The 25301-nt window shown below is 44.3% G+C and overlaps 1 protein-coding gene across 1 annotated transcript in view; it reads left to right on the forward strand.

Annotated features, from left to right (window-relative positions):
- Positions 1 to 25301, forward strand: part of LOC138249309 (extracellular calcium-sensing receptor-like) — a 75723-nt gene that overhangs the window by 29309 nt on the left and 21113 nt on the right. The window contains exon 4 of the mRNA XM_069203267.1: positions 23207 to 24049. Within this exon, the coding sequence (XP_069059368.1) occupies positions 23207 to 24049 (843 nt within the window). The remainder of the gene's footprint in view (positions 1 to 23206; positions 24050 to 25301) is intronic.

The following is a 25301-nucleotide window of genomic DNA, read 5'->3' on the forward strand; positions in this document are numbered from 1 at the left end:
TGAGAATTTTGTGCGGAGACAATCCAGTTTTTCTATCAGGAGTGTTTCTCATTGACATTAGCACTAAGGGCAATGCGTCAGGCCATTTCAAATTTGTCGATGCACATATTTTTGCCATTCTCGATTTCAGCGTACCATTCATCTGCTCCACCAGTCCTGATGCTTCAGGGCGATAGCTACAGTGCAGCTTTTGCTCAATGTTCAGTGCTTCGCAAAGTAACTTCATCACCTCGTTATTGAAGTGACTTCCCCTATCTGATTCTAAAGAGATCGGGAATCCGAAACGTGGTATTAACTCCCTCAATAATAGCTTGGCAACTGTAAGGCTGTCATTTCTACGTGTGGGGTATGCCTCAATCCAGTGACTAAAAATGCACACAATCACCAACACATATCTTAAACCTCCATGCACAGGCATCTCAATGAAGTCCATCTGCATTCGACTAAAAGGTCCGCTTGCCCTACCAATGTGACTCGCATTCACAACTGTTCCCTTTCCTGGGTTCATCTGCTGGCAAGTGACACATCGATGGCAAACTGCTTCTGCAGCTTGACGAAATCTGGGGTTAAACCAATCAGTTTTGAACAATCTTATCATGGCATCTCTCCCTAGGTGGGCCTGCCCATGATAGAACCGCGCAAGCTGCGATAAGAGACTATTTGGCAAAACAAATTTTCCCTCATGTGAAACCCATAACTCGTCTTGTCTCTTTATACATTGTGATTTAATCCAGGAATCTCTTTCATCCTCCCTGACATTATTCTGTAGTGCTTTTAGTTCCTCTATTGTATCTACGACCTTCAAGGCAAATGCTTCAGCTGGTTCGAGTTCTGGTTCACTTATTGTATTCCAATCATCCCTTAGCAATATTCAGTTCAAAGCACAAAATCTTGCGACTTGATCTGCATATGCATTTCCCAGAGACACATAGTCCTGTCCTTTCGTGTGAGCACTGCATTTTACCACTGCAACTTCAGCTGGCACTTGAATGGCGTGTAACAATTCCCTTATTCTCTCCCCATTTTTCACTGGGGATCCTGAAAAATGTCAGGAAACCTCTCTGCGACCATAGTTGTCCAAAGTCATGCACAATCCCAAACCCGTATTGACTATCGGTGTAAATGGTGACTTTCATCAATGCAGACAGTTGACATGCTCTAGTAAGGGCTACAAGTTCTGCTACTTGTGCAGAATAGACTCCTTGAAGCCATCCCGCTTCCAAGACCCCTGTTACAGTACATACAGCATATCCTGCTTTCAAAATCCCCATCCCATCCCTTAGACATGAACCATCGACAAAGAGAATTTGGTCATTTTCATCAAGTTTAGTATCCTTGATGTCCGGTCGGGGTTTTGTGCAAAATTCAGTCACCTGAAGGCAGTCATGCTCGACGTCTTCAGCGTTCTCAATTTCAGCATTTTCTCCAGGAAGCAAGGTTGCTGGATTCAACGTAATGCACCTTTTCAGCTGCACATTCGGTGAGCCCAGAATAATCGTTTCATACCTTGTGAGTCTTGCTCCAGTCATGTGCTGCGTTCGGGAGCGGGTCAAAAGTATCTCAACTGAGTGAGGGACCATGACTGTTACTGGGTGTCCCATCACTATTCCTTCACTCTGAGTGAGGCTGATACCAACTGCTGCTACGGCGCGCAAACACCCTGGGAGTGTTGCTGCAACCGGATCCAAAGTAGCTGAAAAATACGCTACTGGTCTGTTTACGCCACCATGGGCTTGAGTCAAGACAGACAAAGAACATGCATCACGTTCATGACAAAACAATGTGAAAGGCTTTGTGTAATCAGGCATACCTAAAGCTGGAGCCCTGCACATGCATTCTTTTAATTCAACAAAAGCATCCATCTCATCTCCTTTCAGTTCAATTTGATCCAAGGCATCCTTCTGGGTCAGTTTCAGTAAAGGCTTCGCTAGAGTGGAGAAGTTGGGAATCCACTGGCGACAATATCCCACCATTCCCAAAAACTTCCTCACCTCCTTCCTTGTCTTAGGTGGACTCATTTGAAGTATACTTGTAATTCTTTCCTTCATTATTCTCCGTGACCCTTTCTCTATTTGGTGACCCAAGTATTTCACTTTCTTTTGACAGAACTGTAATTTGGAAGGAGACACCTTGTGTCCGTTTCTTCCCAAATGGTTCAACAGGGCAATGGTATCGGCTGTGCAGCCACTTTCTGTCTTTGATGCAACCAGCAAGTCGTCAATGTACTGTACTAGGGTTGACTCGAATGGGAATTCTAATTCCTCCAAATCTTTCTTTAGAATCTGATTGAATATTGACGGTGACTCAGAAAACCCTTGAGGAATTCGACACCAACTGTACACTCTGTCTAGGAATTTGAAACAAAAGAGGAATTGGCTGTCCTCATGAAGAGGTACAGAAAAGAATGCCTGTGACAGATCGATGACTGAGAACCATTCAGCATCGCAAGGGACTTGAAACATTATCACAGCTGGATTTGGCACGACAGGGCAGCACTTTATTATGATGTCATTTATTTTCCTCAAATCCTGCACGAGTCGGACTTTCCCACTTGGCTTTATTAGTCCCATTATCGGCGAATTACATGGACTGCTTAACACTTCTTTCAGTACTCCCTGCTTTACGAATTCGTAAATAAGTTGGGCAACTTTCATGAGGGTATCTTGTGGCATGTGGTATTGTGGGGTCTGGGGAAAGATCGCATTGGGCTTTACCATCACTTTTACTGGTTCCACTCCTTTCATCAATCCCACCTCTTTCCCTGTCATGTCCCACACTTCCTTTCCGACTGTTCCCCGTAATTCTGCTGGGATATCTTCTTCAGTTATCATCGGGAAAAGACAAATCAGGGGATACTCTTCATCGACCGTTTCCATTTCATCCCCCTCTACACTCTCCTCTTCTTCCCCATCACTGCTCGTCTGTATTGTTATTCCCTCGTTCGAACACATTATCGAACAACCCAATTTGCACAATAGGTCTCTTCCTAACAGCGCTATCGGGCTTGAGTCACATACCACAAACTGATGTACCCCTTGATAATTACCAATGCTGACTGGTACCGGATCTGTAATTGGGTTCGTCAGATGTCTGTTTGCTACTCCCACCACTTGAACTGTCCTCCCTGAGAGTGGCAAATTTGGTACTTCACTACTCTTAACAGTTGAACGTGTGGCTCCCGTGTCCACCAAGAATGAAACACGATGACCCATTACTCTTCCTTCTACGTACGGACCCCTTTGATCAACTTCTAGGGATGCCGCAAGCACACAATCTCCTTCCTCTTCTGAGCTTTCACTCTCCCATACATTGTTTATTCCACTCTCACTGTGTAATGGGAACTGTTGCACTGTGCCGTTTGTACTCATTACCTGACCCGTTACCTGTGGAGGAACCATCACTTGCTGCTGACTCATTGGTGCCAAAGGTATTTGCATTTGCTGATTAGGTACCATAGGTAACTGCTGTTGCATCGGCTGCATTTGCGCCATCTGCATACGGGGCATCTGCATCTGCTGCGGCTGCATAGGTTGTAATCCCTGCAATTGATTTATGGTCTGAAAATTTGGGTTTGGACCTCTCATTTTCGGTCCTCTCATTGTCTGAAATGCATTGACATCATTGTTTTGCTGACCAGCACCTACACCTGCACCTGCACCTTCCTGCACCACCATCGGGCACTCGCGTTTCCAATGACCTACATTTCCGCACACGTGACACGGCATCACTTTCTTCATTGCCTGCACACCCGTCACAACAGTATTCAAATCCGGACCATTATTCACAAAACCTCCTCTGCCTCTCGATTGTGGCTGAAACGCCATGTTTCCCTGCAACTGCGGCTGCGGCTGCGGCTGCGATACCTGCTGTTGGAACACTTGCATCCCTTGCAAACCTTGCAGACCTTGCAAACCTTGCAAACCTGTTTGAGCTGCCTTAAGCTGCATCACCTTCTCTTTCAGCTTTTTCTGTTTCACTTCAATTTCATCGCTACAGTATTTCGCATAAGTCAAGACCTCATCAATTGGTTTCGACTGCCAGCAAATCAAATGCGATTTTATAATCTGACTTATCTCTGGTCTCAGCCCTTCCACAAATCTGAACACAAAATGAAGCATATCTTTTGCCTCTATTGCTTCCGTGCCACTGTAATTCTTGAACGCCTTCAACAACCTTTCATAGTAACTATGAATCGATTCTTTAGCCTCTTGGGCAGTTCGATCAATCTTCTGCCAATCCACATTTTTCGCGGCAACCTTCGTCTTCAAATGCTCAATCACCTTATAGTACAAGCTCATCACCATAGGTGATGGTGCACCCGTCTCTCTCTGGTTCACTTGTCGGCCAACCTACAGCTCTTTTGCAATCCTCCCACAAATCTGCCGGAACCACAATCTCAAAGAGAGTGTTCAGGTCTTCCCAGAGACACTTTGCAAGCTTCACAAACCTGTCAGTCTGCTGATACCATTCAATCGGCTTCTCTCTCAGTTTGGGAAAATCATTCGTAAAAGACTGAATGTCGCTTCTGTGCCATGGTACATGTACTAATGTTCCCCCTGCTGTCTCCCTCATTGGTAACATGGTTACTGTCTCGCTGCTCTGCGGTCTTTTCTCATTGTGCTCTGTAGCACTGTCCCTCCTCTTATCCTTCCTCTTTACCCATCTGCTTTCCCACTTGTCTAAGCACCTCCACACTTGGGCACTCTGCAACAATTCTCTAAGGTGTGCCTTCATGCCTACTGATCTCATGTGTTCAAAATCTGTGGTCCCAAAATCTAACCTATAGCTCCTGCTCAAGTGTTTTGTTTTGCCTATGTCAATCCCGTTTCTGTCCGCTACTTCCTGCAAACTTTTATGTACCTTGTTTACTTCTTTCGTGATCTTTGGACATAGATATCTCAGCTCCTCTTCCGTGTAGGACTCTAACCTGTTCACACCCATATTCCCTTCCACCAATTCTTGTGCTTCCATGTTCAGCCTCATCCTATTCAGGTACTCTTCTCCTTTCCCACTGCCTGAACTTTGTGTGGAATTTAGACTGTTGAACCACTGGGTTAGCTGTTGCGCATTTACCCCCATCAGTGTAGCATTCACATCGACTGCCATCGATGGTTGCGGCAACTTTTCAGTGTTCGATGTTAATGGTATTATCAGTGGGGGGCTCGACCTCACCAGTGTTGACTGAGCACATATGGGACTAAACTCCATCAGGGACCCAGACCCAGTTGGTTGAGCCGCTATCGGAGTTATCCCTGGAGTGTTTTCTATGCACCTTCTTTCTGTCCCATTCTGCAGCATTGATCCCTGACTGCTCAGACCCGAATTAGGCTGACTATACAGAGGTACCGCTGGACCTACGGTAATGGGTAAGGATATCGCGTCTGGGTTCTGTCCATTCCCCATGTTCTGTGGCATGTTCATTCCCACACCATGGGTCGTCATTGCCGGCATGCCCATCTGGCTCCCCGTGATTTGAGCATATGCGTTTCCTCCCTGCATCTGCTTTTGAGGCATCATAAACTGAGTTGATTCAGCTTGTGCTATTGTTGGGTTGTAACCATTCTGTACGCCCCTTACGGTTGGGTCTATAATCATCCCTCCACTATTTTCACTGCTGTAGTACCCTGGCATCTGCGGCTGATAATTTTCTGTTGGTTTCATTATGGGCACATCTGGATATATTCTCCTAACCTGCAGTATCTGCGGGGTGAACAGTAAACTCGGGTCCTTAGATCCCGATGGTGCTCCTGAACTCTGGGTTTCACTGTTCTGTACTAGCGCCGGAGGGGCAGAACTGGTACTTGGACCTTGTCCATTCTCTGCATAAGGTGGTGGACGGTCGTTCAGCAATTGCATTATTAACTCCTCATCCTCTAACTCCTCTTCTCTTCTCAACTTTTCCTCATCCTCTCTATCCTTCGAACACTTCCTGTCTGTTTTGCAGGTAGCTTTCTTACCTGTCTCCTCTTCATCCTTAGTAATTGCGGGAAATAATTTTATTCCCTGCAATACATCTGACCTCCACACCTTCTGCGCATTATCCCACCTAGCATCCGCTAGTGTCTTTTCTACCTTCCTCATCCTTGTTTCAAACTTGTTCTTCTGTTGCTGTCTAGCCATTAATTCCCAGATTGCTAGAGCCTCAAACTGTGCTGGCCTTGGGGGCACCTTCATGTCGTACATCGTGAATCTCAAATTCTCTAGGATCCTTATATTGAATGTCCCATGTATCGGGAATGCTACGCTCCCATGTTTCTCTGTCCACTTGTGCCATTGCTTTAGCCAAAGACACGGAGCTACCCCTTTTTCCTCCATTACAATGTAAGCTGGTGTGCCCTCGGGGGACGTCTCCTCTCCTACGCTCGCTTTGATGTAAGTCTCCCCCTTCATCGCACTCCTAAATGCCTTAAGGAATTTCATTTTCACGTCTTTTAATTCACAACGTTTATAGTCAATAGGTCACTTTTATTCCACAAAAGTTTGTAATCAATAGGTGACTTTAATTCCCGGAATACTCTTCACCTGCCTTTCCCCTTCCAATCGAGTCCCACGGACTGCGTCCAATCCGTGCGCGACCCTTCTCTCCAACCAACCTATCCCAGTGCGGCTTCTAGTGACGTCACACTCACACACACTGCAGCTGACAAAGCCTTGCGGCTAGTCCTCCTTCACTCAGTTCCTCCCGTAACAACTTTTTGCATGTATCGCGAGCTACCAAAAACTAAAACAGATCTGTCGGTTTACTACAGGAAGGGTAACACAATCGCTTCAGGACCTTAGGGACCTTTCACTAGCCTCTGGCCGCTATTCCGTCTTTCTCAGTCCCCACATTCGCAAGCAAATCTGACCCGCAGACCTACTCTCAACTTGTCAATGATCTGTTCTAGTGCACTTAGAATCTTGTCAGAGCCCGAAGTCGAAGTTTCTTTCACTCCCTAACACACGTACCCGACTCGTTGACCACGCCCGATCAACCTACTAAACCGCCCAGACCACAACATGGATCAACATACTCCGGAGTCTCTTGACCTCGCAGGGCCCGTCTCAACAACAACAACCACGTAGACCTTTTTATGCACAAAGCGCCAGACGCACATGAAGTTCGACGACTTCCCTACTCTCACACTCGGAGCCGCACCTCCGCTAACTCTATGAAGTTCGACGACTTCTCTACTTCTACACTCGGAGTCGCACCTCCGCTATCCTTAAAAAGAAAATCCTCGCAACCTTTTCACACACCCTGCGGCAATAAGCTGCGCAAGCGCAAAACCCTAACTTCACTCATACCATCACTAGTACTGCCAACGCTGTTTCCACACCTCCTTTCTCTCCATTCGCAAGCTTCGAGATCCCGGGAAAGTCGCGGTGGACCTAGCCCATCATCATTCTGTCAATCAGTTTTATCCAAGAAAAATCTAATTCAACTTCTCGAATGAGGCCTCAAAATGCGTAACCATTAATTCAACACCATGTACTCTAATAGTACAGGGTCCCAAAAGACGCAACCATCCTCTGCTACCATCCACTGGTAGAGCGGAACGAGGTAACAATTTACCTACGTTTGGACGCTCTTTAGGCCGATGAATCTTTTGACTTAGTGGGAACTCTCTGTACTCTTAATCCGGTCAATCTCATCAAAATCAATAATCAATAACGAACATAAGCAACCCCTTGAACGACATAACACTTTACAATTAATCCAGAATACATTTCGGCGAACCCTGACCTTTCAGTCAGGAATAACCACACCAGTTTATTGCAAAGTTAGTGAATTTATTTCCCTATATTAACAAAGCTAGCACGATATAGATGTGTCTTAACACTAAATGATAAACATAAATGAACATTAATAGCTTTCCATATCGTCGAAACAAGTGCAATCTATGTAGCATTTGAATCACAAGGCATTCGATAATGGCAATGCAAAGCACTAATACGATAATCTGTAATGAACTAATTGCATACATTTAGTCAGCATAACAAGACCTCAAATTGCATCGTGCGACATATGGAATCCTCATCTAACCTCAAATTAGCATCAGCATGTGGGACTTCATGCAAAAACAATTTAGCAACATCAATTTAGAAAACTCCTAGCTGGGGCTCTTATCAAAATCAGCAGTTGGTTACCTAAAGGAAACACAATGCAATTGTACAATTTCCTTTCATATTTACCAATTACGATCAGCATACAAGGAAGTCTTCGTCTCACAGGTACCGTTTCTCGATCAGCATTGGTACCGTTTCGATCAGCATGGGACGGGACAAAAGGGCAAGGATGAACGGGGCAATTGCCTCGCGGCGGCAAGTTAAGACTACTACTTCATGCAAAGGGGCAAATCAAAGTTAAAGTCTCTAGGGCAAGAATCATTAAAGTCTCTCTCTCTCTCGACTAGAGAAAGCACCAAAGTCTCTCAAAATGGCATCGCAGCAAAGTGGGCCATAATAGCTACGAAGTCTGCAAAATGGCGGGTATCGAGCTGGTAATGGCTGTTGATAGCGCAATGGCTACCTTCTTCTCGTGCACCTGGGTTTTATAGACAACAGTTCAAGTCCTGTAGGGTCTCCATTGGAGGGTTCATAGGTTAGCTTCAAATTGTCCAATCAAAAACGACAGTTCTCAAGCTTTTACTTAAGCATACATTATCCTTGGAGATGGGTACGCAAATCGCAACATTGTCTCCCAATTAGCTTACTCTCAGAGCCTCCATTGTCCGCACCTGCAAGTCGACCTTGAATTAAAGAGAAAATATGCCATGCTGGCACGAAACTTTAAGATAAGCATGTGAACAGTTTCTGTGGAAAAGTACAGCTTCAAGCAGAAATACACGTTTAATAGCACATTGGAAAAATACGAACATCTAAACCGTGAGACCAGGCCACTAGGCCAAAGCCTCCGCTAAAGTAATGCTAAGCTAAAGCATTTCAAACAAGCAAATCGTAGCATACGTTTATGATTATGTCGGATTAGTGCAATTCTAATACACCACGTTATATAAAGCACGCGTATAAATGTTGGCAAACTACTCTGAGGGCACATTTTGTCCCCGTACAATCTTAATTAGTTCGGTTAAAGTCACACATGATTATTCCAACACTACGTTTAAGCGTTAATAAACCAAAACCTTCATTTTCTGCTTCATCATACTAAAGGTCGTACTCAGAAGATATTCAGCCAAAGAAGAGCAGCACTCTCCCCGTGCCTCCTGCACTATTCACTCACATCTTTGAAATATGCCATTTTTGAAGATGCAGGACAATTGAACAGAAGGAAATAGCAGCAGTATGTGATCTTACATCAGAGCATCATGGGTGTGCGAATGAACCATTGTGTGGCAACTTCCCAGACAGTGCATTTTAAGGGTTACTCATAGAAATTAAATGAAGATCAGGGTGTCTGTGCTGTAGGAAGCTAAAACACATAGAACACTGGCAGAGCACCTCACACATGTCTGGTTGCATTGTGAACACAGGTCTACTGGTTCTTACTTTCAAACAACAACTATTGCTGCTATTTTGGTTCTTGTGTTACCAAACATATTGCTTCACTTTTGTAAGAATGTACTGTCATGTCACATTGAAAATCCACATTTAGCACAAAACACACACCTAATGGATGTTGCTCTCGAAAGAACTGCTCTACTACTACTAATCAAGTGAACAAGAAGCATTTGCTGGGTATCTGTATATTGAAACCCCCTTTCAATAAGTTATAAGCCATTCCTGTTACCTATGAATCCAAGAAATAGATAAGGCCTGATTCACAAAGTTGTGTTACATGTAAGTTTACTACTTTCAGTGTTCACAAACTCGAAGTGTAAACTTGCTACAAAGTTGTAAGCTACACATCTCCAGCTCAATAGTGATACAATTGGCCAGTGCCCAAATTCCTTCTCTGAAACTTGCGGTTGCTGCAATAAAATGTGCGAGCACAGAATACTGAGGCAGGGTAATCCTGAAGCCATCTCAGGCCTCATCAATCCATTTACAGCCTCTCCCTGCCCCTTCTGCCTGCACTTATTCTTCTACCTCAAGCATTTACTGCGAGCAAAAGATGGGAAAGACGGAGAAAGACAAAAACAAAAAAGCGTCACAATGAGAGAAAGCAGAAAGCTGCAAGAGTGAGCTGAAGGGGCAGAGAGTGGAGTTAAAATAATTAAAGGGGCCCGAGATGGCTTCAGGGTTACGCTGCCTCAGTATTCTGTGCTCGCACATTTAAATGCTGCAGCCGCATGTTTTTAGAGGTGAGCTCTCTGCACCAGCACATTTTTATTTACAAATTAAGCACTGGCGCCAGCACTACTTTTCTGACGTCTTGGTATGTATATGGGCTTTTAACCACGTGCACAGCACGCCCATCACTATTGCTCGTTCATGGGCATGCCCTTAAAAAATCCCTTGTTATCATTGGTAATTCTTTACGTTTGTCACGTTTCGGGCGGTTTTGTTAGCACCTTGGGGACTGACCCTGTTACATGGATAATTGCACTTTTGCCGATACGTTTGACTGCGAGCAAACTTCTTTTTCATTTTGCATGTCTCCTTTATGCTCATGGGGGCCATGGCACTTAGAATCGGCTTGCTTATGTCAACTGTATTATTTTTCATTTTCAATTTAGGAGGCAAGAGAAGTCAGGTTAAGAGTTTACAACGCAAATAGCTCTAACTCGAGCAAACGCGAGACCAATTGCATTGCAAATGCTTGTTTGATATGTTCTCTTATGTATTTATGTAAGTCCTTTGTGCATCCTAAGTGATTATTGTGTAACAATTCAGGCTGTCATTAAAGTGTGCTTCTTAGCCTCCGTCTTCTTGTTAACAGATTGTGGCTCACACATGCTAGATTCTCACGTAGCTCAGCGCTGGCTGTGAGGGAAGGAGGGAGCAGGAGGGTGCCATATTTACAGAAATGTGCTGCCGGGCGCCACGTGGGAAGGGTGTCCACGTGAGGCTAGCATAGGTTTTGTACTGGGAGATTACACTTCAACTACTAAATACTATGCTTAGACTAACCTTGCACGTGTGCCGCACAGTGCAGCACACGTGCAAGGTCGGAAAAGAAAGGAGAAATCACAGCATTTCTCTGTTTGCACCTGGTTGAAGTGGGCGCTATTTTCTGCCACTAAACCGCGTCTACTTTTTTAAGTAAATAGGGCTTAGCATCAGAAACCTTGGAAGGTTGCATGGAAACGCCCATGCACCACCCATGGTGCAGCCCCTTGGCTCTAAAAATTGCAAAGCAGCTCTAGGCGCTGCTGTGCGCTACTTTTGAGCGATTTCCTAGCACTAACCAATTTTATCGCTGGGCAGTAGGGGCCTTATTTATACTTTTTGGTGCAAAACTGCACTAACGCAGTTTTGCACCAAAAAGTTTTGCACCAAAAAGTTTTGCACCGGCTTGCACCATTTTTTAGCACCATATTTATGGAATGGTGCAAGCACCATTTTTTAGCACCATATTTATGGAATGGTGCAAGCCGGTGCAAAGGGTAGGCTAAAGTAAAAACAAATGACGTTAGGCAGGTTAGAGTCAAAATCAATGACTCTAACCAGATTAGTGTCATTTTTTGACGCTAAGGGGCATATTTATACTCTGTTGGCACTGAATTAGCATAATTGGGCCCATATTTATACTTTTTGACGCTAAACTGCGCTAACGCAGTTTAGCGTCAAAAAATTTTGCGCCGTCTAACGCCATTCTGAAGCGCCATGCGGGCGCCGTATTTATGGAATGGCGTTAAACGGCGCAATCAGACCGGCGCTGCCTGGTTTGCGTGGGAAAAAACCACGTAGACCAGACAGCGCCGGCGTAGGGGGAAAATGGCGTATGGGCGTCTTAAAATGGGGCAAGTCAGGTTGAGGCAAAAAAATCGTCTTAACCCGACTTGCGCCATTTTTTAACGACGCCCATCCCCCATCAACATGACTCCTATCATTGTAAAGATAGGAGTCATGCCCCCTTGCCCAATGGCCATGCCCAGGGGACTTCTGTCCCCTGGGCATGGTCATTGGGCATAGTGGCATGTAGGGGGGCACAAATCAGGCCCCCCTATGCCAAAAAAAATTATTAAAAAAAAAAAAAAAAATACTTACCTGAACTTACCTGAATGTCCCTGGGGTGGGTCCCTCCAGCCTTGGGTGTCCTCCTGGGGTGGGCAAGGGTGGCAGGGGGGGTCCCTGGGGGCAGGGGAGGGCACTCTGGGCTCATTTTGAGCCCACTTGTCCCTTAACGCCATGCCTGACCCAGGCGTTAAAAAGCGGCGCAAATGCGCCGTTTTTAGCCACGCCCACTCCCGGGCGTCTCTTTTGCCCGGGAGTATAAATACCACGTAAAGGCCTGGGAGTCATTTTTTAGACGGGAACGCCTCCCTTGCATATCATTAACGCAAGGAAGGGGTTCACGCTAAAAAATGACGCACATTCCGGGAACTTTGGCGCTATACGCCTCTAACGCCATAGTATAAATATGGCGTTAGTTGGCGTTAGTTTAGCGTCGAATTTGCGTCGAAAAAAACGACGCTAATTCGGCGCAAACGGAGTATAAATACGGCCCTTTGTTTTTACTCTAATTCAGTGCAAAACTAACTCCATATTTATACTTTGGTGCTAGACCCGTCAAGTGCCATATTTATGGAGTTAAAGTCATTTTTTGGAAGTGGAAACCTACCTTGCCTTAATGAGATGAAAGGTAGGCGTTCCCGTGCAAAAATGTACTCTATGGCCTTAACGCCATATTTATACTCCCATGCAAAAATGGTGCAAGGGAGGGGGTCAAAAAATGGGGCAAAGCTTGCTTTGCCCCATTTTTTATAAGCCTGGGTCAGGGCAGGCGTTAGGAAGCCTGTTGGCCTATTTCCATGGTGGAAGACCATAGAATAATCCCACAGGTGCCCTCCCCATGCCCCTGGGGCACCCCCACCTACACCAGAGGGACTGCGGAGGATGGGGTACCCCATCCCAGGTAAGTACAGGTAAGTATTTTATTTTATTTTATTTTTGAAAGTGCCATAGGGGGCCCTGAAATGGCCCCCCTTACATGGCACAGGGTGCAATGGCCATGCCCAGGGGTCCCTTGTCCTCTGTGCTGGCCATTGGGGTGGTGGGCATGACTTCACCTTTTCTATGGCAGGAGTCATGTGGCATGGTAGGTTTAGCACCATAAAATGACGCTAATCTGGTTAGAGTCATTTTTTTTTACTCTAACCTGCCTAAAGCCTAAAGTCATTTTTTGGTGCTAAATCCTCTTCTTCTATACTGCCAGCCCCACCCGACTAAAGTCATTTTGTTTTACTCTAGCCTTCCCTTTGCACCACCTTGCACCATTCCATAAATATGGTGCCCAGCTGGTGCACAGAAATGGTGCAAGCCGGTGCTAAACGTTTTGGTGCAAAACTGAGTTAGTGCAGTTTTGCAGCAAAAAGTAAAAATAAGGGCCAATATTTTGTAAGTTTGTGCCACTTTTTCGTCAAAATATGACGTTAATGCGGCGCAAAAAAAGTATAAATCAGGGCCTTGGTGCTAGACGGGTCTAGCACCAAAGGATAAATATTCAGTTAGTTTTACACAGAATTAGAAAAATGACGCTAATTCGGTGCAAACAGAGTATAAATATGCCGCAGAGTATAAATATGCCCCTAAATATGGCGTTAAGGCCATAGAGTCATTTTTTGCATGGGAACGCCTGCTTTGCATCTCATTAAGGCAAGGTAGGTCTCCGCTTCCAAAAATGACATTAATTCCATAAATTTGGCGCTAGACGGGTCCATCACCAAAGTATAAATATGGAGTTAGTTTTGCACCGAACTAGAGCAAAACAAAATGACCTAATTCGATGCAGAGTATAAATATGCCCCTAAATTCGTTAAAAAATGATTTAGCTTTGATTTGTGTCACTTTTGTGACCCTTCCTTTGTGATAAATTGTGCCATGTTCCTGCTGCTCCCTTTGCACCCGCCGGAGAAGAATTGTTCCCTTCTCTCCAGCAGTCACAGAGCTTGAGACTTGCTCGCAGGCCGACCTTGTGCGATGCACATAGAAGTAGAACCAGAAGGACATGTAATGCTGGTTTCTGTAGGCTTCCTAATACTCTAAAAGGAATATTGTGCACTGCCCTCTACAGCAAGCACAGGGTCCCAGGATGCAGTGACCTCGGTTGGTCCAGAGTCACACATGTCTGGATTGTGTGCACAGGATCCTGCGCCTGGGGCTGATGAATCCGACAGACTCTGGGCAGAGATACTTAAAATCCAGGCTCTGACTTGAGGCCTTGTACCTTGCAGCTGCACAAGGGCTCACTGGATCTCCGAAGCTTGAGCCAACTACAGAGCGGAATATAATAACCTCAAGCTTGTTACAAAGCGCCTTGATTCATGTGCATTTTTGTGTTTGTGGTTCATGAAGGCTTCTACAGTATGACTTGTGTATGTATGTATGCATGTATGTGCATATGTATGTACATATGTACATATGTTTGAATGTAGCTTTGTATGTATGTAAGTATATATGTATGCGTATTTGTTTGTATGTATGTATGCATCTTTGGATGTATGTATATATGTATGTATGTGTATGGATGTTTGTATGATGTATGTATATGTAGTATCAACCAAAGAATCAAAACAATGTAATTGATCAGGCAAACTCATTTAATAAATGGATCGCGGATAGCCTAGATGAGCTTCTACCATTTTTTGCCTCAGTTGAAAGACACAGAAGGTGGAACTCTCTTTGGTTTACATCAGATCTACTTGAACTAAAAAGAGAGTGTAGAAAGTGGGAAAGGAAATGGAGAAAATCTCAAAATTAATCATTAAAGGTCGAATACAGGAAACTGATTCGGTCCTATCACTCGGAAATAACTTGCACAGACAATATGCTATACTTCAAAAATAGAATTAGCGGGCAACTCTCTGAAATACATTTTAATGCTCTTAAAGAAATGATACATCCTCCAGATGAACTGGGACCTATAGATACACCTCAGGACCATGTTGACAACCTGGCAGCTTACTTTCAACAAAAAGTGCTGGACATTTATGCATCCTTCCCCAACATCCCGAGTGCAGAACACAAAGTCACCAAGCAAGAACCTAGGGAAGTAGCCGCCCTATCTGATTTTTTGTTATTACAACAAGATATAGTAATGCAACACCTGGGAACCATTAAATCAGACTCCCCTCTTGACACAGCTACACCTCAGATACAATATATGGGAGGACCAGAGATTGGCCCGGTAATTGCGAGTTAAATTATTGCCTCACTTACTTCCGGAGTGGTCCCAGACTTATGGAAACAAGCGATTATTAGACCTATTTTAAAGAAACCTAATCTAAATCCTGAATTGCTGATTAATTACAGACCTATTTTATTGCTACCTATTGTGGCTAAAATATCTGAAAAACATGTACATGCCCAGCTCTCTTTCTTTTTGGAGGAGAATATGGTGCTTCATCCTACTCAGATGGGTTTCATTCCTTTTCATGGCACTGAGACCGCACTAATTGCAGTCACGGAAGAGGCAAAAAAACTGCTACACAATGGGATTGAAACAGCAATTATCTTCTTGGACCTTAGTGAGGCGTTCGATACGGGAGACCTTGACATTCTAAAGAATAGAGTACGAGAGACGGGAATCTCTGGAACCGCCCTAGAATGGATTGCCTCATTTATCAATTTGCAGATCTTTTCAGGTGCTAGATGGATCACTCATGTCAAAACGAACTGTGGGCTGCTGCGGAGTACCGCAGGGGTCTTCTCTTAGCCTCTTGTTATTTAACGTACAAAACAGTCGCTGAGCCTTGGGACAGCATTCGGACCCTGCCTCCAATCAGTTGCTGCCTGCATGACGAAAAGCAAATTAAAGCGTAAACGATGACAAAACGGAGGTGATGTTCTTTGGGCATCCCAAAAAACCTCTGTCAGTTTCAGCAACATCAGAGGGGGTGGGTATTCTCCCGCCTCCAAAAGATCTTATCAAAAGTTTGGGGATCTGGTTGGATCCTCAACTTTCAATTTCCCAACACATGAATAGGATAGCAGGAGCCTCCTTCGGGGCTTCTTAGGATGCTGAAGAAGGTCTTCACTATTCTACCTTTTGCTGCTAAAAGATGAATTATTCAGGCATTGATTGGAGCACGTATTGATAATGGGAATGCCTTGTTTATGGGGTCACCATAACAGACTGCAGAGAGTTCAAAATGCCTCGGCTCGACTGTTATTGAAAATCCATAAAAACAATCCATAAAAAAAGGAATTTCCTCATTGCACCGGCTCCCGGTGGCTAAGAGGATACATTTTAAGGCACTGTGCCAAATATACAGAGCACTGCACAATCAGATCTCCAGCCTCCTTCCACTCACCAACCAGATTACTCAAATCGTCATCTGCCTTATTAGCAACGACCCAGAAAATAAGGAAAGCAAGATGGAGTGGAAGGTCCTTGACATATCAGGGAGCAAACTCTTGAACTGTCTCCCTTTTAATATTAGGTCTATGACACAAGAACTTCCTTTTCGGAAGGCCCTAAAAACATGGCTATTTAGAGCCTGAGCCCGGGTTTTTGCTGAGTGATGTCACTGTTGTGTGGTTTTTCTGAGCGCTGCGAGGCCCTTGGGCAGTCAGGCGCTATATAAAAAGGTGTAACATAACATAACATGTACATGGTATTTCTATATCACGAACCTAGCCAATAGGCTGTGGAGCTCTGCACAAGGTCACAGACAAGCATGTGTCAGTGACTGTACGAGATTCTCTGGCAGGATTGTCTGAATCTTGACATCATAACCCCACAAGAGCAATACTCAGTTGGGGTGGGGAGGGATTCCAATGTATTGTTCTCTTTTTCAGTTCGCTTTTGGAAATCTTGTGGGTGTAACCCCTTAAAATACTTGTAAACACAGCGGTGTGATGGCCTATAGGTGAGTATGTGCTGGGATCAGTCCCGCCTTCTAAGTGATGGCACAAATGTTGTTCCACAATCAAACAAACCTAAAGAAACACTGACGATGGATGAATGATCGATGCTGCAGGTCTGGACATGCCACAAGGATGAATGATCTACAGGACAAATTTAAACCTGCACTAACAAATACTGAGTAATGGGGCAAATGTAAAAATGCAGTTAGTATTAATGGGGTGGTGCAAATTCGAGCACACAGGCTACTAACTCATGGGGCAAACCGGAATTTGCTAAATAGTAATATTTCTTGAAATATCCCGGGCTTTCTAGGCACTATGGGCCGTGCTTCTGTGCGATGTGTGTATTGACATCATGGCGATAAATCTAAGCATGTTTTAGACACTCTTGGATGAATTCAGCTGCCATGGATGTAAAGGTAGTACTGGCATAATGTTACTGTGGGATATATTTATGGTTATGTTACGCAGCGCAGCGACTTACCTTGCTGTGCTGCACAGTGTGACAGGGAAAGGGCAGAAATGTGCTGTCAGTACTAAGTCAATATGGCACATTCCTACGTTTTCCCTGCGCTGGCGACTTCTGGCAGCCGCGCACCAACCCAGGCATCCGTGCACCAAGGGGCACCTTCCTGCACAAAAACAATCCCCTGAGGCAATCAATCTATCAATCAATCAGGAATTTGTAAAGCGCACTACTCACCCGTGAGTGTCTCAAGGTGCTGAGGAGGGGGGGGCATCTATGTCTGCTGCAGAATGCTGGCTTACGTTGTCGACCATCGTTACATCCGTAGAGACTTCATCTAAAACATGGATGTGATAAACTCATCACCCGTTAAAACTGGACATTATGGGCCTCATTACGACCCTGGCGGCCGGCGGTAAGCTGGCGGTAACACTGCCAACAGGCTGGAGGTGTACCGCCAGCCTATTATGACAGTGGCGCTTTAGCCACGGCCATACCGCCGGCCCCCCCAACATACCGACAGGCTTCCGCCTGGCGGTCATAGTCCCCCTTACCGCCAGCCTGCCCATGGCGATAGACACCGCCATGGAAAGGCTGGCGGTAAGGGGGACTTGGGGTGCCCCTAAGGGCACCTGCACTGCCCATACACTTGTCATGGGCAGTGCAGGGGCCCCCAGGCACAGCCCCATCATGCATTTCACTGCCCGAATTTTGGGCAGAGAAATGTGCGACGTGTGCTGCTGCACCCGCTGCACATCAACCTTGCTGCAGGTTCTATTATGAGCCAGCTGCAATGTTGATGTGACTTTTCCGCTGGGCCACTGGGCGGAAACACTGTTTCCATCCACTGGCCCAGCTAAAAAGTCAGAATAGGGAGCCACAAATACCGCCAGCACTGGCGGTATAGTGGCGCCTGCGGCTTTGGCGGTCTTTTGGAAAGACCGCCAAAGTCGTAATGAGGGCCTATATGTCTTAGGACGATGTAAGAAAAGTGAAAGAGATTGCTGGGTCATGTTGTTTTACACTTTGAAACTAACACATTTATGGATGTGTCAGCAAAGTATTCTATCTGTTCTAGAGCAAGAATATATATATATATATATATATATATATATATATATATATATATATATATATATATATATATATATATATAATATAATAAAGACTATGTAAAATGTAACATCCTCATGTTAAATGTACAAAAGGAGGTAAATAGTAGACATCTATTTCACATATTCACATGTTACCGACTGACATGATGGTTGCTTTTTAATAAATGTTTTTAAGGATTGATTTTAATTGCAAGTTTTGTCACCTAGCCCAAACATTAACCACTCCACCAATCCGCCAGATACTTATGCTCCCCTTTGCTAGCCTATATTCACACCCCCCTAACTGTCAGACCCACAGCAGTGGCCGCTCCTGCTCCTCCATCACCTGCCCCCCCACCTGCAAACAGCACCCTCCCTCACGGACCCGTCTTTTCAAAGGAGACCTCGCACCCTAGCACCCAGATAACTCTAGGGGTGACAGTGCAGAGCTTTACAAATACTGATTGATTGATGATTAATTCTGAGAGAGCAGGTAACCCAACCTTTTCTCACTGGGGCATTTGAAAGTTAAAATATGAGCCCCTCCCTGCCTTTACCTTAACTTTAATTGTAAAGGGCAGCAGTGCATGTACAGCTCTGCTCTCTCTCTCTCTCTCTCTCTCTCTATATATATATATATATATATGGAACCTGCCAGAGGTTTAGGTTTAAGTTTAAGCTCCACAATTGTGTCAAATGTTACAGGTCCTGACTGTGGCATCCTGCCTCCACCACTGGTTAATTTGTAAATACAAACATGCTGGTGCCCAAAGCTCTCCTCTGAAACATGCAGCTGCTGCTGCTATTAAATGTGCAAGCACAGTATACCGAGGTGGCATAATCCTAATGCCATATTGGGCCTCTTTATTCCATTTACAGCCACTCCCTTCCCCTTCAGCTCACACTTTCAGCTTTCTGCTTTCTCCCTTTGTGACGCTTTTCCGTTTTTCTCTTCCTCCGTCTTTACCATATGTGTGTTTTGCTAGTAGTAAATGCCTGATGCAAAAAATAAGTGCCGGCCCTCAAAAAGAAGTGTCTATACCCTCCACCAGCAACCACTGGCTTATATTAAGTACTGACCTCGATTTATCTAATAACTATTGTTATTACACACAAGAGGCCAGGATTCCTTTTGTGCAGTCCTCATCATTGGATGGCCTCCATCTTGAACACTGCGCACATGCATTTTCGGGTGAAAGTTCACATTTCCTGAGACAAATGAATAGAACTGTACAGGTATTGTACATTCAAAACTAAAGTTTCCTTTATCTTTTCCCTCACGAGTAATGAAATATAATGAGGATCAGTGGTAAACAATTAGAACTTTATTGTTCAGAGCACAGCACAGCTGTAAAGCTTTTCAGAATGTGTATAACATTAGGAATCACTAATAAATAGGCACAGTTTGTACCTTTGCAGTCCCTTTAAAATATTTGTGAACGTTTCTAAGAATTGTAAATATGTGTATTAAAGTGCCCCAGGTGAAATACAGCTCATATGATACCAGTTAGAATCAGGTACTCCCTCCCTCCTGCCAGCCAGTGCTCTGGGCTTGGAATGTACTGGGTGCTGGTCTCAAGGGGGAGTCTGGCCAGTACCGTGGGGTGTAGGCTATTCGGGGTCTGCTGGGAAATCCTTGTATCAAGTGGATCCCCAGGAATCAGCTACTGCTAGGAGTTCACTGAGCCAAAGACCCCCTTTTTTAGAGTTTGACTTTTAAGTCATACAGTCAAGGCTCACTCTTGGTTGGTGATGTTGGTTTAAAAAATGCGAAACAGAAAACATTCAGGTGGCAGAATAATTAGAATGTTCAGGCGGTTTGATGAGTGTCGTCACTATAAGCATCAAAAGTATGGCAAACTCAACTCCATAACCTTCCAAGAAGACACTTTATCCCAGTGAATATGCAGGGACAATCTTCTCTAAGAGTGCAGTGACTCCCTCTATACGCAATATGGTACCCGCAATTGCGGGGTGTTCAGCTGTTATGTGGTGCGGATTACACACAGGGTCTGGTTTGCATGAGTGACTCAGAAAGTTCAGCTCAGACTTCTGTTAGTCATTTAATCTTGTGGTTCAGGTGGGGGCCACAAACACCAAGATGTTCACTCGTCAAATGTTCTGCTGCCCTGGCACTTGCTGCCAGATTTGCTGGGTCATGGCTGCAGTGGCTGGGTCGGAAAGTCACAGGGGATAAGGCTGAGTTGAGGGTGCTCTGAACCTCAGATTGTGTGGCCTCACAGGGGGAGATGCAAGCTCAGCGATCAGAACTAGAAGTAACTTTAAACTCATAGATTCAGTCTTAGATGTCTACTCCCCTTGAAGTGAGGGGGTGGGGACATCCGGGGTCAATTCACAAAAAGTGGATATTTACTCTCATGTATATTTAATACTACACCTTGGTCTAAGTCTAAACTTGTTTTTGCTTTTCACTCTCTCCAAGCCTACATTACTTACATGTCTCAATCAATCAATCAATCAATCAATCATTGCATTTGTAGAGCGCACTACTCACCTGTGAGGGTCACAAGGCGCTTGGGGGGAGCTGCTACTGCTCAAACAGCCAGGTCTTGAGGAGTCTCCTGAAGGTCAGTAGATCCTTGGTCTGACGTAGGTAGATGGGGAGGGTGTTCCAGGTCATGGCAGAAAGGTAGGAGAATGATCTGCCGCTGGTTGTTGTCCTGTGGATGCGTGGAACGGTGGCGAGGGCAAGGTTGGTGGAACGGAGCTGACGGTTCAGGGATTAGAAGGTGAGTCAATCATTGAGGTATGCTGGTCCGGCGCTGTGGAGGGCTTTTGGGGACTCAACCCTCTCAACCCCCTAGTTGAGAGGATAGAGATATGTAAGATTAAATTTGTGCACTAAAGTTACTACTACTAACATTTTACACATAGGTGAGGATCTTGTCCCCCATGGCAGAAACCTCCCTATGGAAAAGTAGAGAGAAAAGTATTAAAGTTTAATAATGACAAAAAAAGAATATTTAAACATGTTGTGCATTTAACTATAGGTTATGTTTTATTAATGTAAATTACTTTTTAATTTATATTAAACGTTTAAAAACCCAATGGATTTTTTTTTTTAAATATGTAAACTCTCAGTGTTTAGGATTGCATATTTTTGTACATTTTTTACCTCCTTACATATTCGTAAACACCTCCTATTTTGCATTTTAGTATTCCCCATTTCCACACAACCCCTCCTATAGTCCCTCCCACATGTACATCTAAATTGTACTCCTATTTGAGCAGAGATCTGTGCCACTTTGCTAGAGCTCTCTGCATAGAACAGATAGGAGAGGTAGAAATGGACCTCTCCACACACAGGTCTGTGAAGAGCATTTTGTAGCACATAAGTAGTACTACTGTAATTCTACTTCAGGTGCGACAAAACACAGTTTGTCAACAGGCCGCTCCCTGCATCTATAGTCAGAAATGGTGAATAGAGAAAAAGTGTGGACTCACACCCAGGTGCAGCAGTAGAATTACACATGAGTAAATGTACTCATGTGTATTTACACTTGTGAATGGGGTCTATAGAGTTCTTCTCTGCTCCCTTGAAGGGTTGCTGATCCACACACACAACTATCTATAGTGACCTGTACACGAATGGATATGAGGAGGGAACAGTACAGCTTCATAAGGGGAGCTTAAGGCAAGACAGCTACCAGACACATCTACACAGTCTGTCACTGCGGTATGCCCCTGAATATCTACCCCACAGTATTGGTGGGACAGAATATCAAGGACAAAATATCGAAAAAAATAATATTGATAGCTAAGTCTAGATTTTCTGTACCTAACTGTACATATATGCACCTATGTTGGACATATATCTTCATGGTACATAGATGTGGGGTTAGGGAAAGCAAATCTATACTTCCCCACATGTGCTTACCTTTCAATATTTTGTCCATCAGTATTCTGTTCTCAAAAGTCTTGTAACACAATATTGTTGGTGTCAATATTCAGTAGTACAGTCTGCCGCAGCAACCCACAGACTGGAGTCTATACTTGTACAGGGGGACCCTGAGTCTGTTTTCACATGCACTTCACACTTGTGTACACCTAATAATGAGGGGTCCCAGGCATAACAGACTGTGTGGATTTACCAGAGAAAGCTAGCAGGCAGCCTCCCTAGCCTGGGGTGTAGAGAAAAGGTCCTGCATGCCACATATCCAAATCTGTGCAACTGTTAGGAATGTTATAGCCTGAAAATGGCAATGTTAGTCACTCACATTAAAAGTGCATTGACTTTCAGTAAACCCCCATCATCAGTTGAAATGAATACTCAGGTTTTTTTTTCAAAAACATGTAGAGCACCCTTTTCTGCCCCTTACTACCACCACCATGGTTCAATTGTAAAAGGAACACACTTGCCAGTACCAACACCAATTAGTCTATGGAATGATGGATAGAATGATGTACACTCAGGCAGGCAAATTGACAGAAAGGATGGCAAGCTGACAGAGTTCCAAATAGCAAAGCTGGTGTATAAATAGACAGACAGTGGAACAACTTGCATTCTTGTTTAACACTTTGTTGGTTTGGAGATGGGTGGAACCTCTGCTTGGCAACCACTCACCTTGATACTTTTTTTATATTATGGATACATCTAATGATAGTTGTGTACAGATGAGCCTTTGGTAGACAGTTCCTTCACAGTAAGCACTCATCTAAATTCAGAAATAACTTGATCTGTTAATAATTTTTTGACTCTTTTGTTACCCAGATCAGCCATTCGTCGGTCATCTCCACCCTGAGTGACAAGCTACAGTTCCCATCGTTCCTACGCACGGTGCCAAGTAACACCTTCCAGAACCAAGCCCTGCCCCGGCTGATTCATCACTTTGGTTGGACATGGGTCGGGATGATAATTTCTGATGATGACTTGGGACTGCTTGGGGGCCATGAAGTTAGGCGATGGATAGAAGATGGTGGTGGATGTGTAGCATTCATGCTACAAATTCACCTGCGGTACACCACTGAGAAGGTGCTCCAAGTAGTGGAAACCATCCGAGCACGTGCCGTGAAGGTGATCATCATCCACAGTGCTGAGGTCCATGTCAAGCTGCTCTTGGAACACCTATACACTAACAATGTGACGGAGCACGTATGGATATTCTCTGCATCATTTGCTATAACTCCAGGAATGTTCGAAAACCAAGCTTGGAAAATTTTAAATGGGACTCTAGGATTGGTACCTTCTACAGGCGCCATGCCCAGATTTGAAGAGTTCCTCTCCAGCCTGCATCCGGCCACTTTTCCTGATGATGTGTTTCTGAAACAATTTTGGGAGCAAGCATTCCAGTGTCAATGGCCCACAAACACCAGGGCAGAGATGAATGCTAGTGGGGTCAATGAAAGGGGCATTGAGGCTTGCTCACAGAGAGAGTCACTAGATCAGACTGCTGCATCTATATTTGAACTGAATGATCTGAGCTACACATACCACAGTTACCTAGCAGTTCATGCTTTTGCCAATGCATTGGATGCATTGATATCCTGCACACCCGGACAAGGGCCTTTCATATATGGAACATGCGCAGACATCAATAACATTCGGCCGTGGCAGGTAAAATGATGTAGATAGCTCTGTATTGGTCAACACAATATAAACAACGAAAATAAAATAATTAGCTAAAGAACAGGAAGGTAAGACACTCACAGAAAAGTGAGGAAACAATAGAATTTATAATTGTGTGAGTAAATGAAGTAAGGTCTGAGTGAGTCACAGAGTAAGCGAGTGCATCAGGGTGGAAGAAGGAATGAGCTAGACTCTCGGGAGGTGGATGAGTGAAAGAATGTTGAGAATAAATGACTGACTGAGTGAGTGAGAGACTCTATGAGTACAAGAGTGAGTGAGTGAGCAAGCGGCTGAGTGAGTGAATGAGAAAGAGTAAATTAGTCAATGAATGAGTGAGTGAGTGAATGGCTGGATGGATGATTGGACAATTGAGAGACTGAGTGATTGAGTGACCTTTGTTTATGGACATATTGAGTTTAGGCATTTTTACATTTAGAGCTAAATGCTGAACCCAGGAGTACTATTCAAATGTGGTATTATTTTACCATGGGGTGTTACCCATAGATGTAGAACCCTTTGCAAATAGGGGGATAATAACCTATGGCCACAAAGTAATTCCATTTGTTTTTTGCACATATTTTTGTTTGGTTTCCTCTAGCATTTTTCTGAAAGAAATAGTTAGCTGTATTTCAGCAATATTATTATTAACTTACACACAATTTCATAAATCTGACTAGATACAGTCTAGTTGTCTGCTGGAGACCTTCAGTGAGTGAGCGAGCTATACCGACTGAAAACGTGTTTGAGTGGGTTGTCCCTTTCAGAAAATCACTCACTTTTTCAGTCACTCACTCGTACTAACTCCCAACAGTCACACTCACTCACTCTGCCACTTACCCTTTCTCATTCAATCTATCACTCACTCTCAATGTTACCGTCACAGTCATCTATACTCATACTCACTCTCTTTCATTCACTGTATTAGACACCCTCTCTTATTATTCACTCACTCTCAGCTCCGTAGCCTCATTCACTCTCACCTGCTGTCTCACCTACTCTCCCAGTCACTCACTGATGCTTTTGCTCTATGTACCTCACTTTTTGCCCAACACATTAATTCTCTAATTCATAGATTCTTACTTACACTCACTCTCTCACTTTCAGTCACTCACTGACACACACTCTCCATCACTCAATCTCTCGCTAAGTCTGTGTTGTACCTGGCAGCCTTTGTTGTGGTCTTCCCCAAAAATATTTGCCTGTTCCCCTCCTGTGTTCTGAAATTAGTTTTTGTTAGCTT

The sequence above is a fragment of the Pleurodeles waltl genome, chromosome 8 (genome assembly GCF_031143425.1).
Source record: "Pleurodeles waltl isolate 20211129_DDA chromosome 8, aPleWal1.hap1.20221129, whole genome shotgun sequence".
Taxonomy (NCBI): Eukaryota; Metazoa; Chordata; class Amphibia; order Caudata; family Salamandridae; genus Pleurodeles; species Pleurodeles waltl.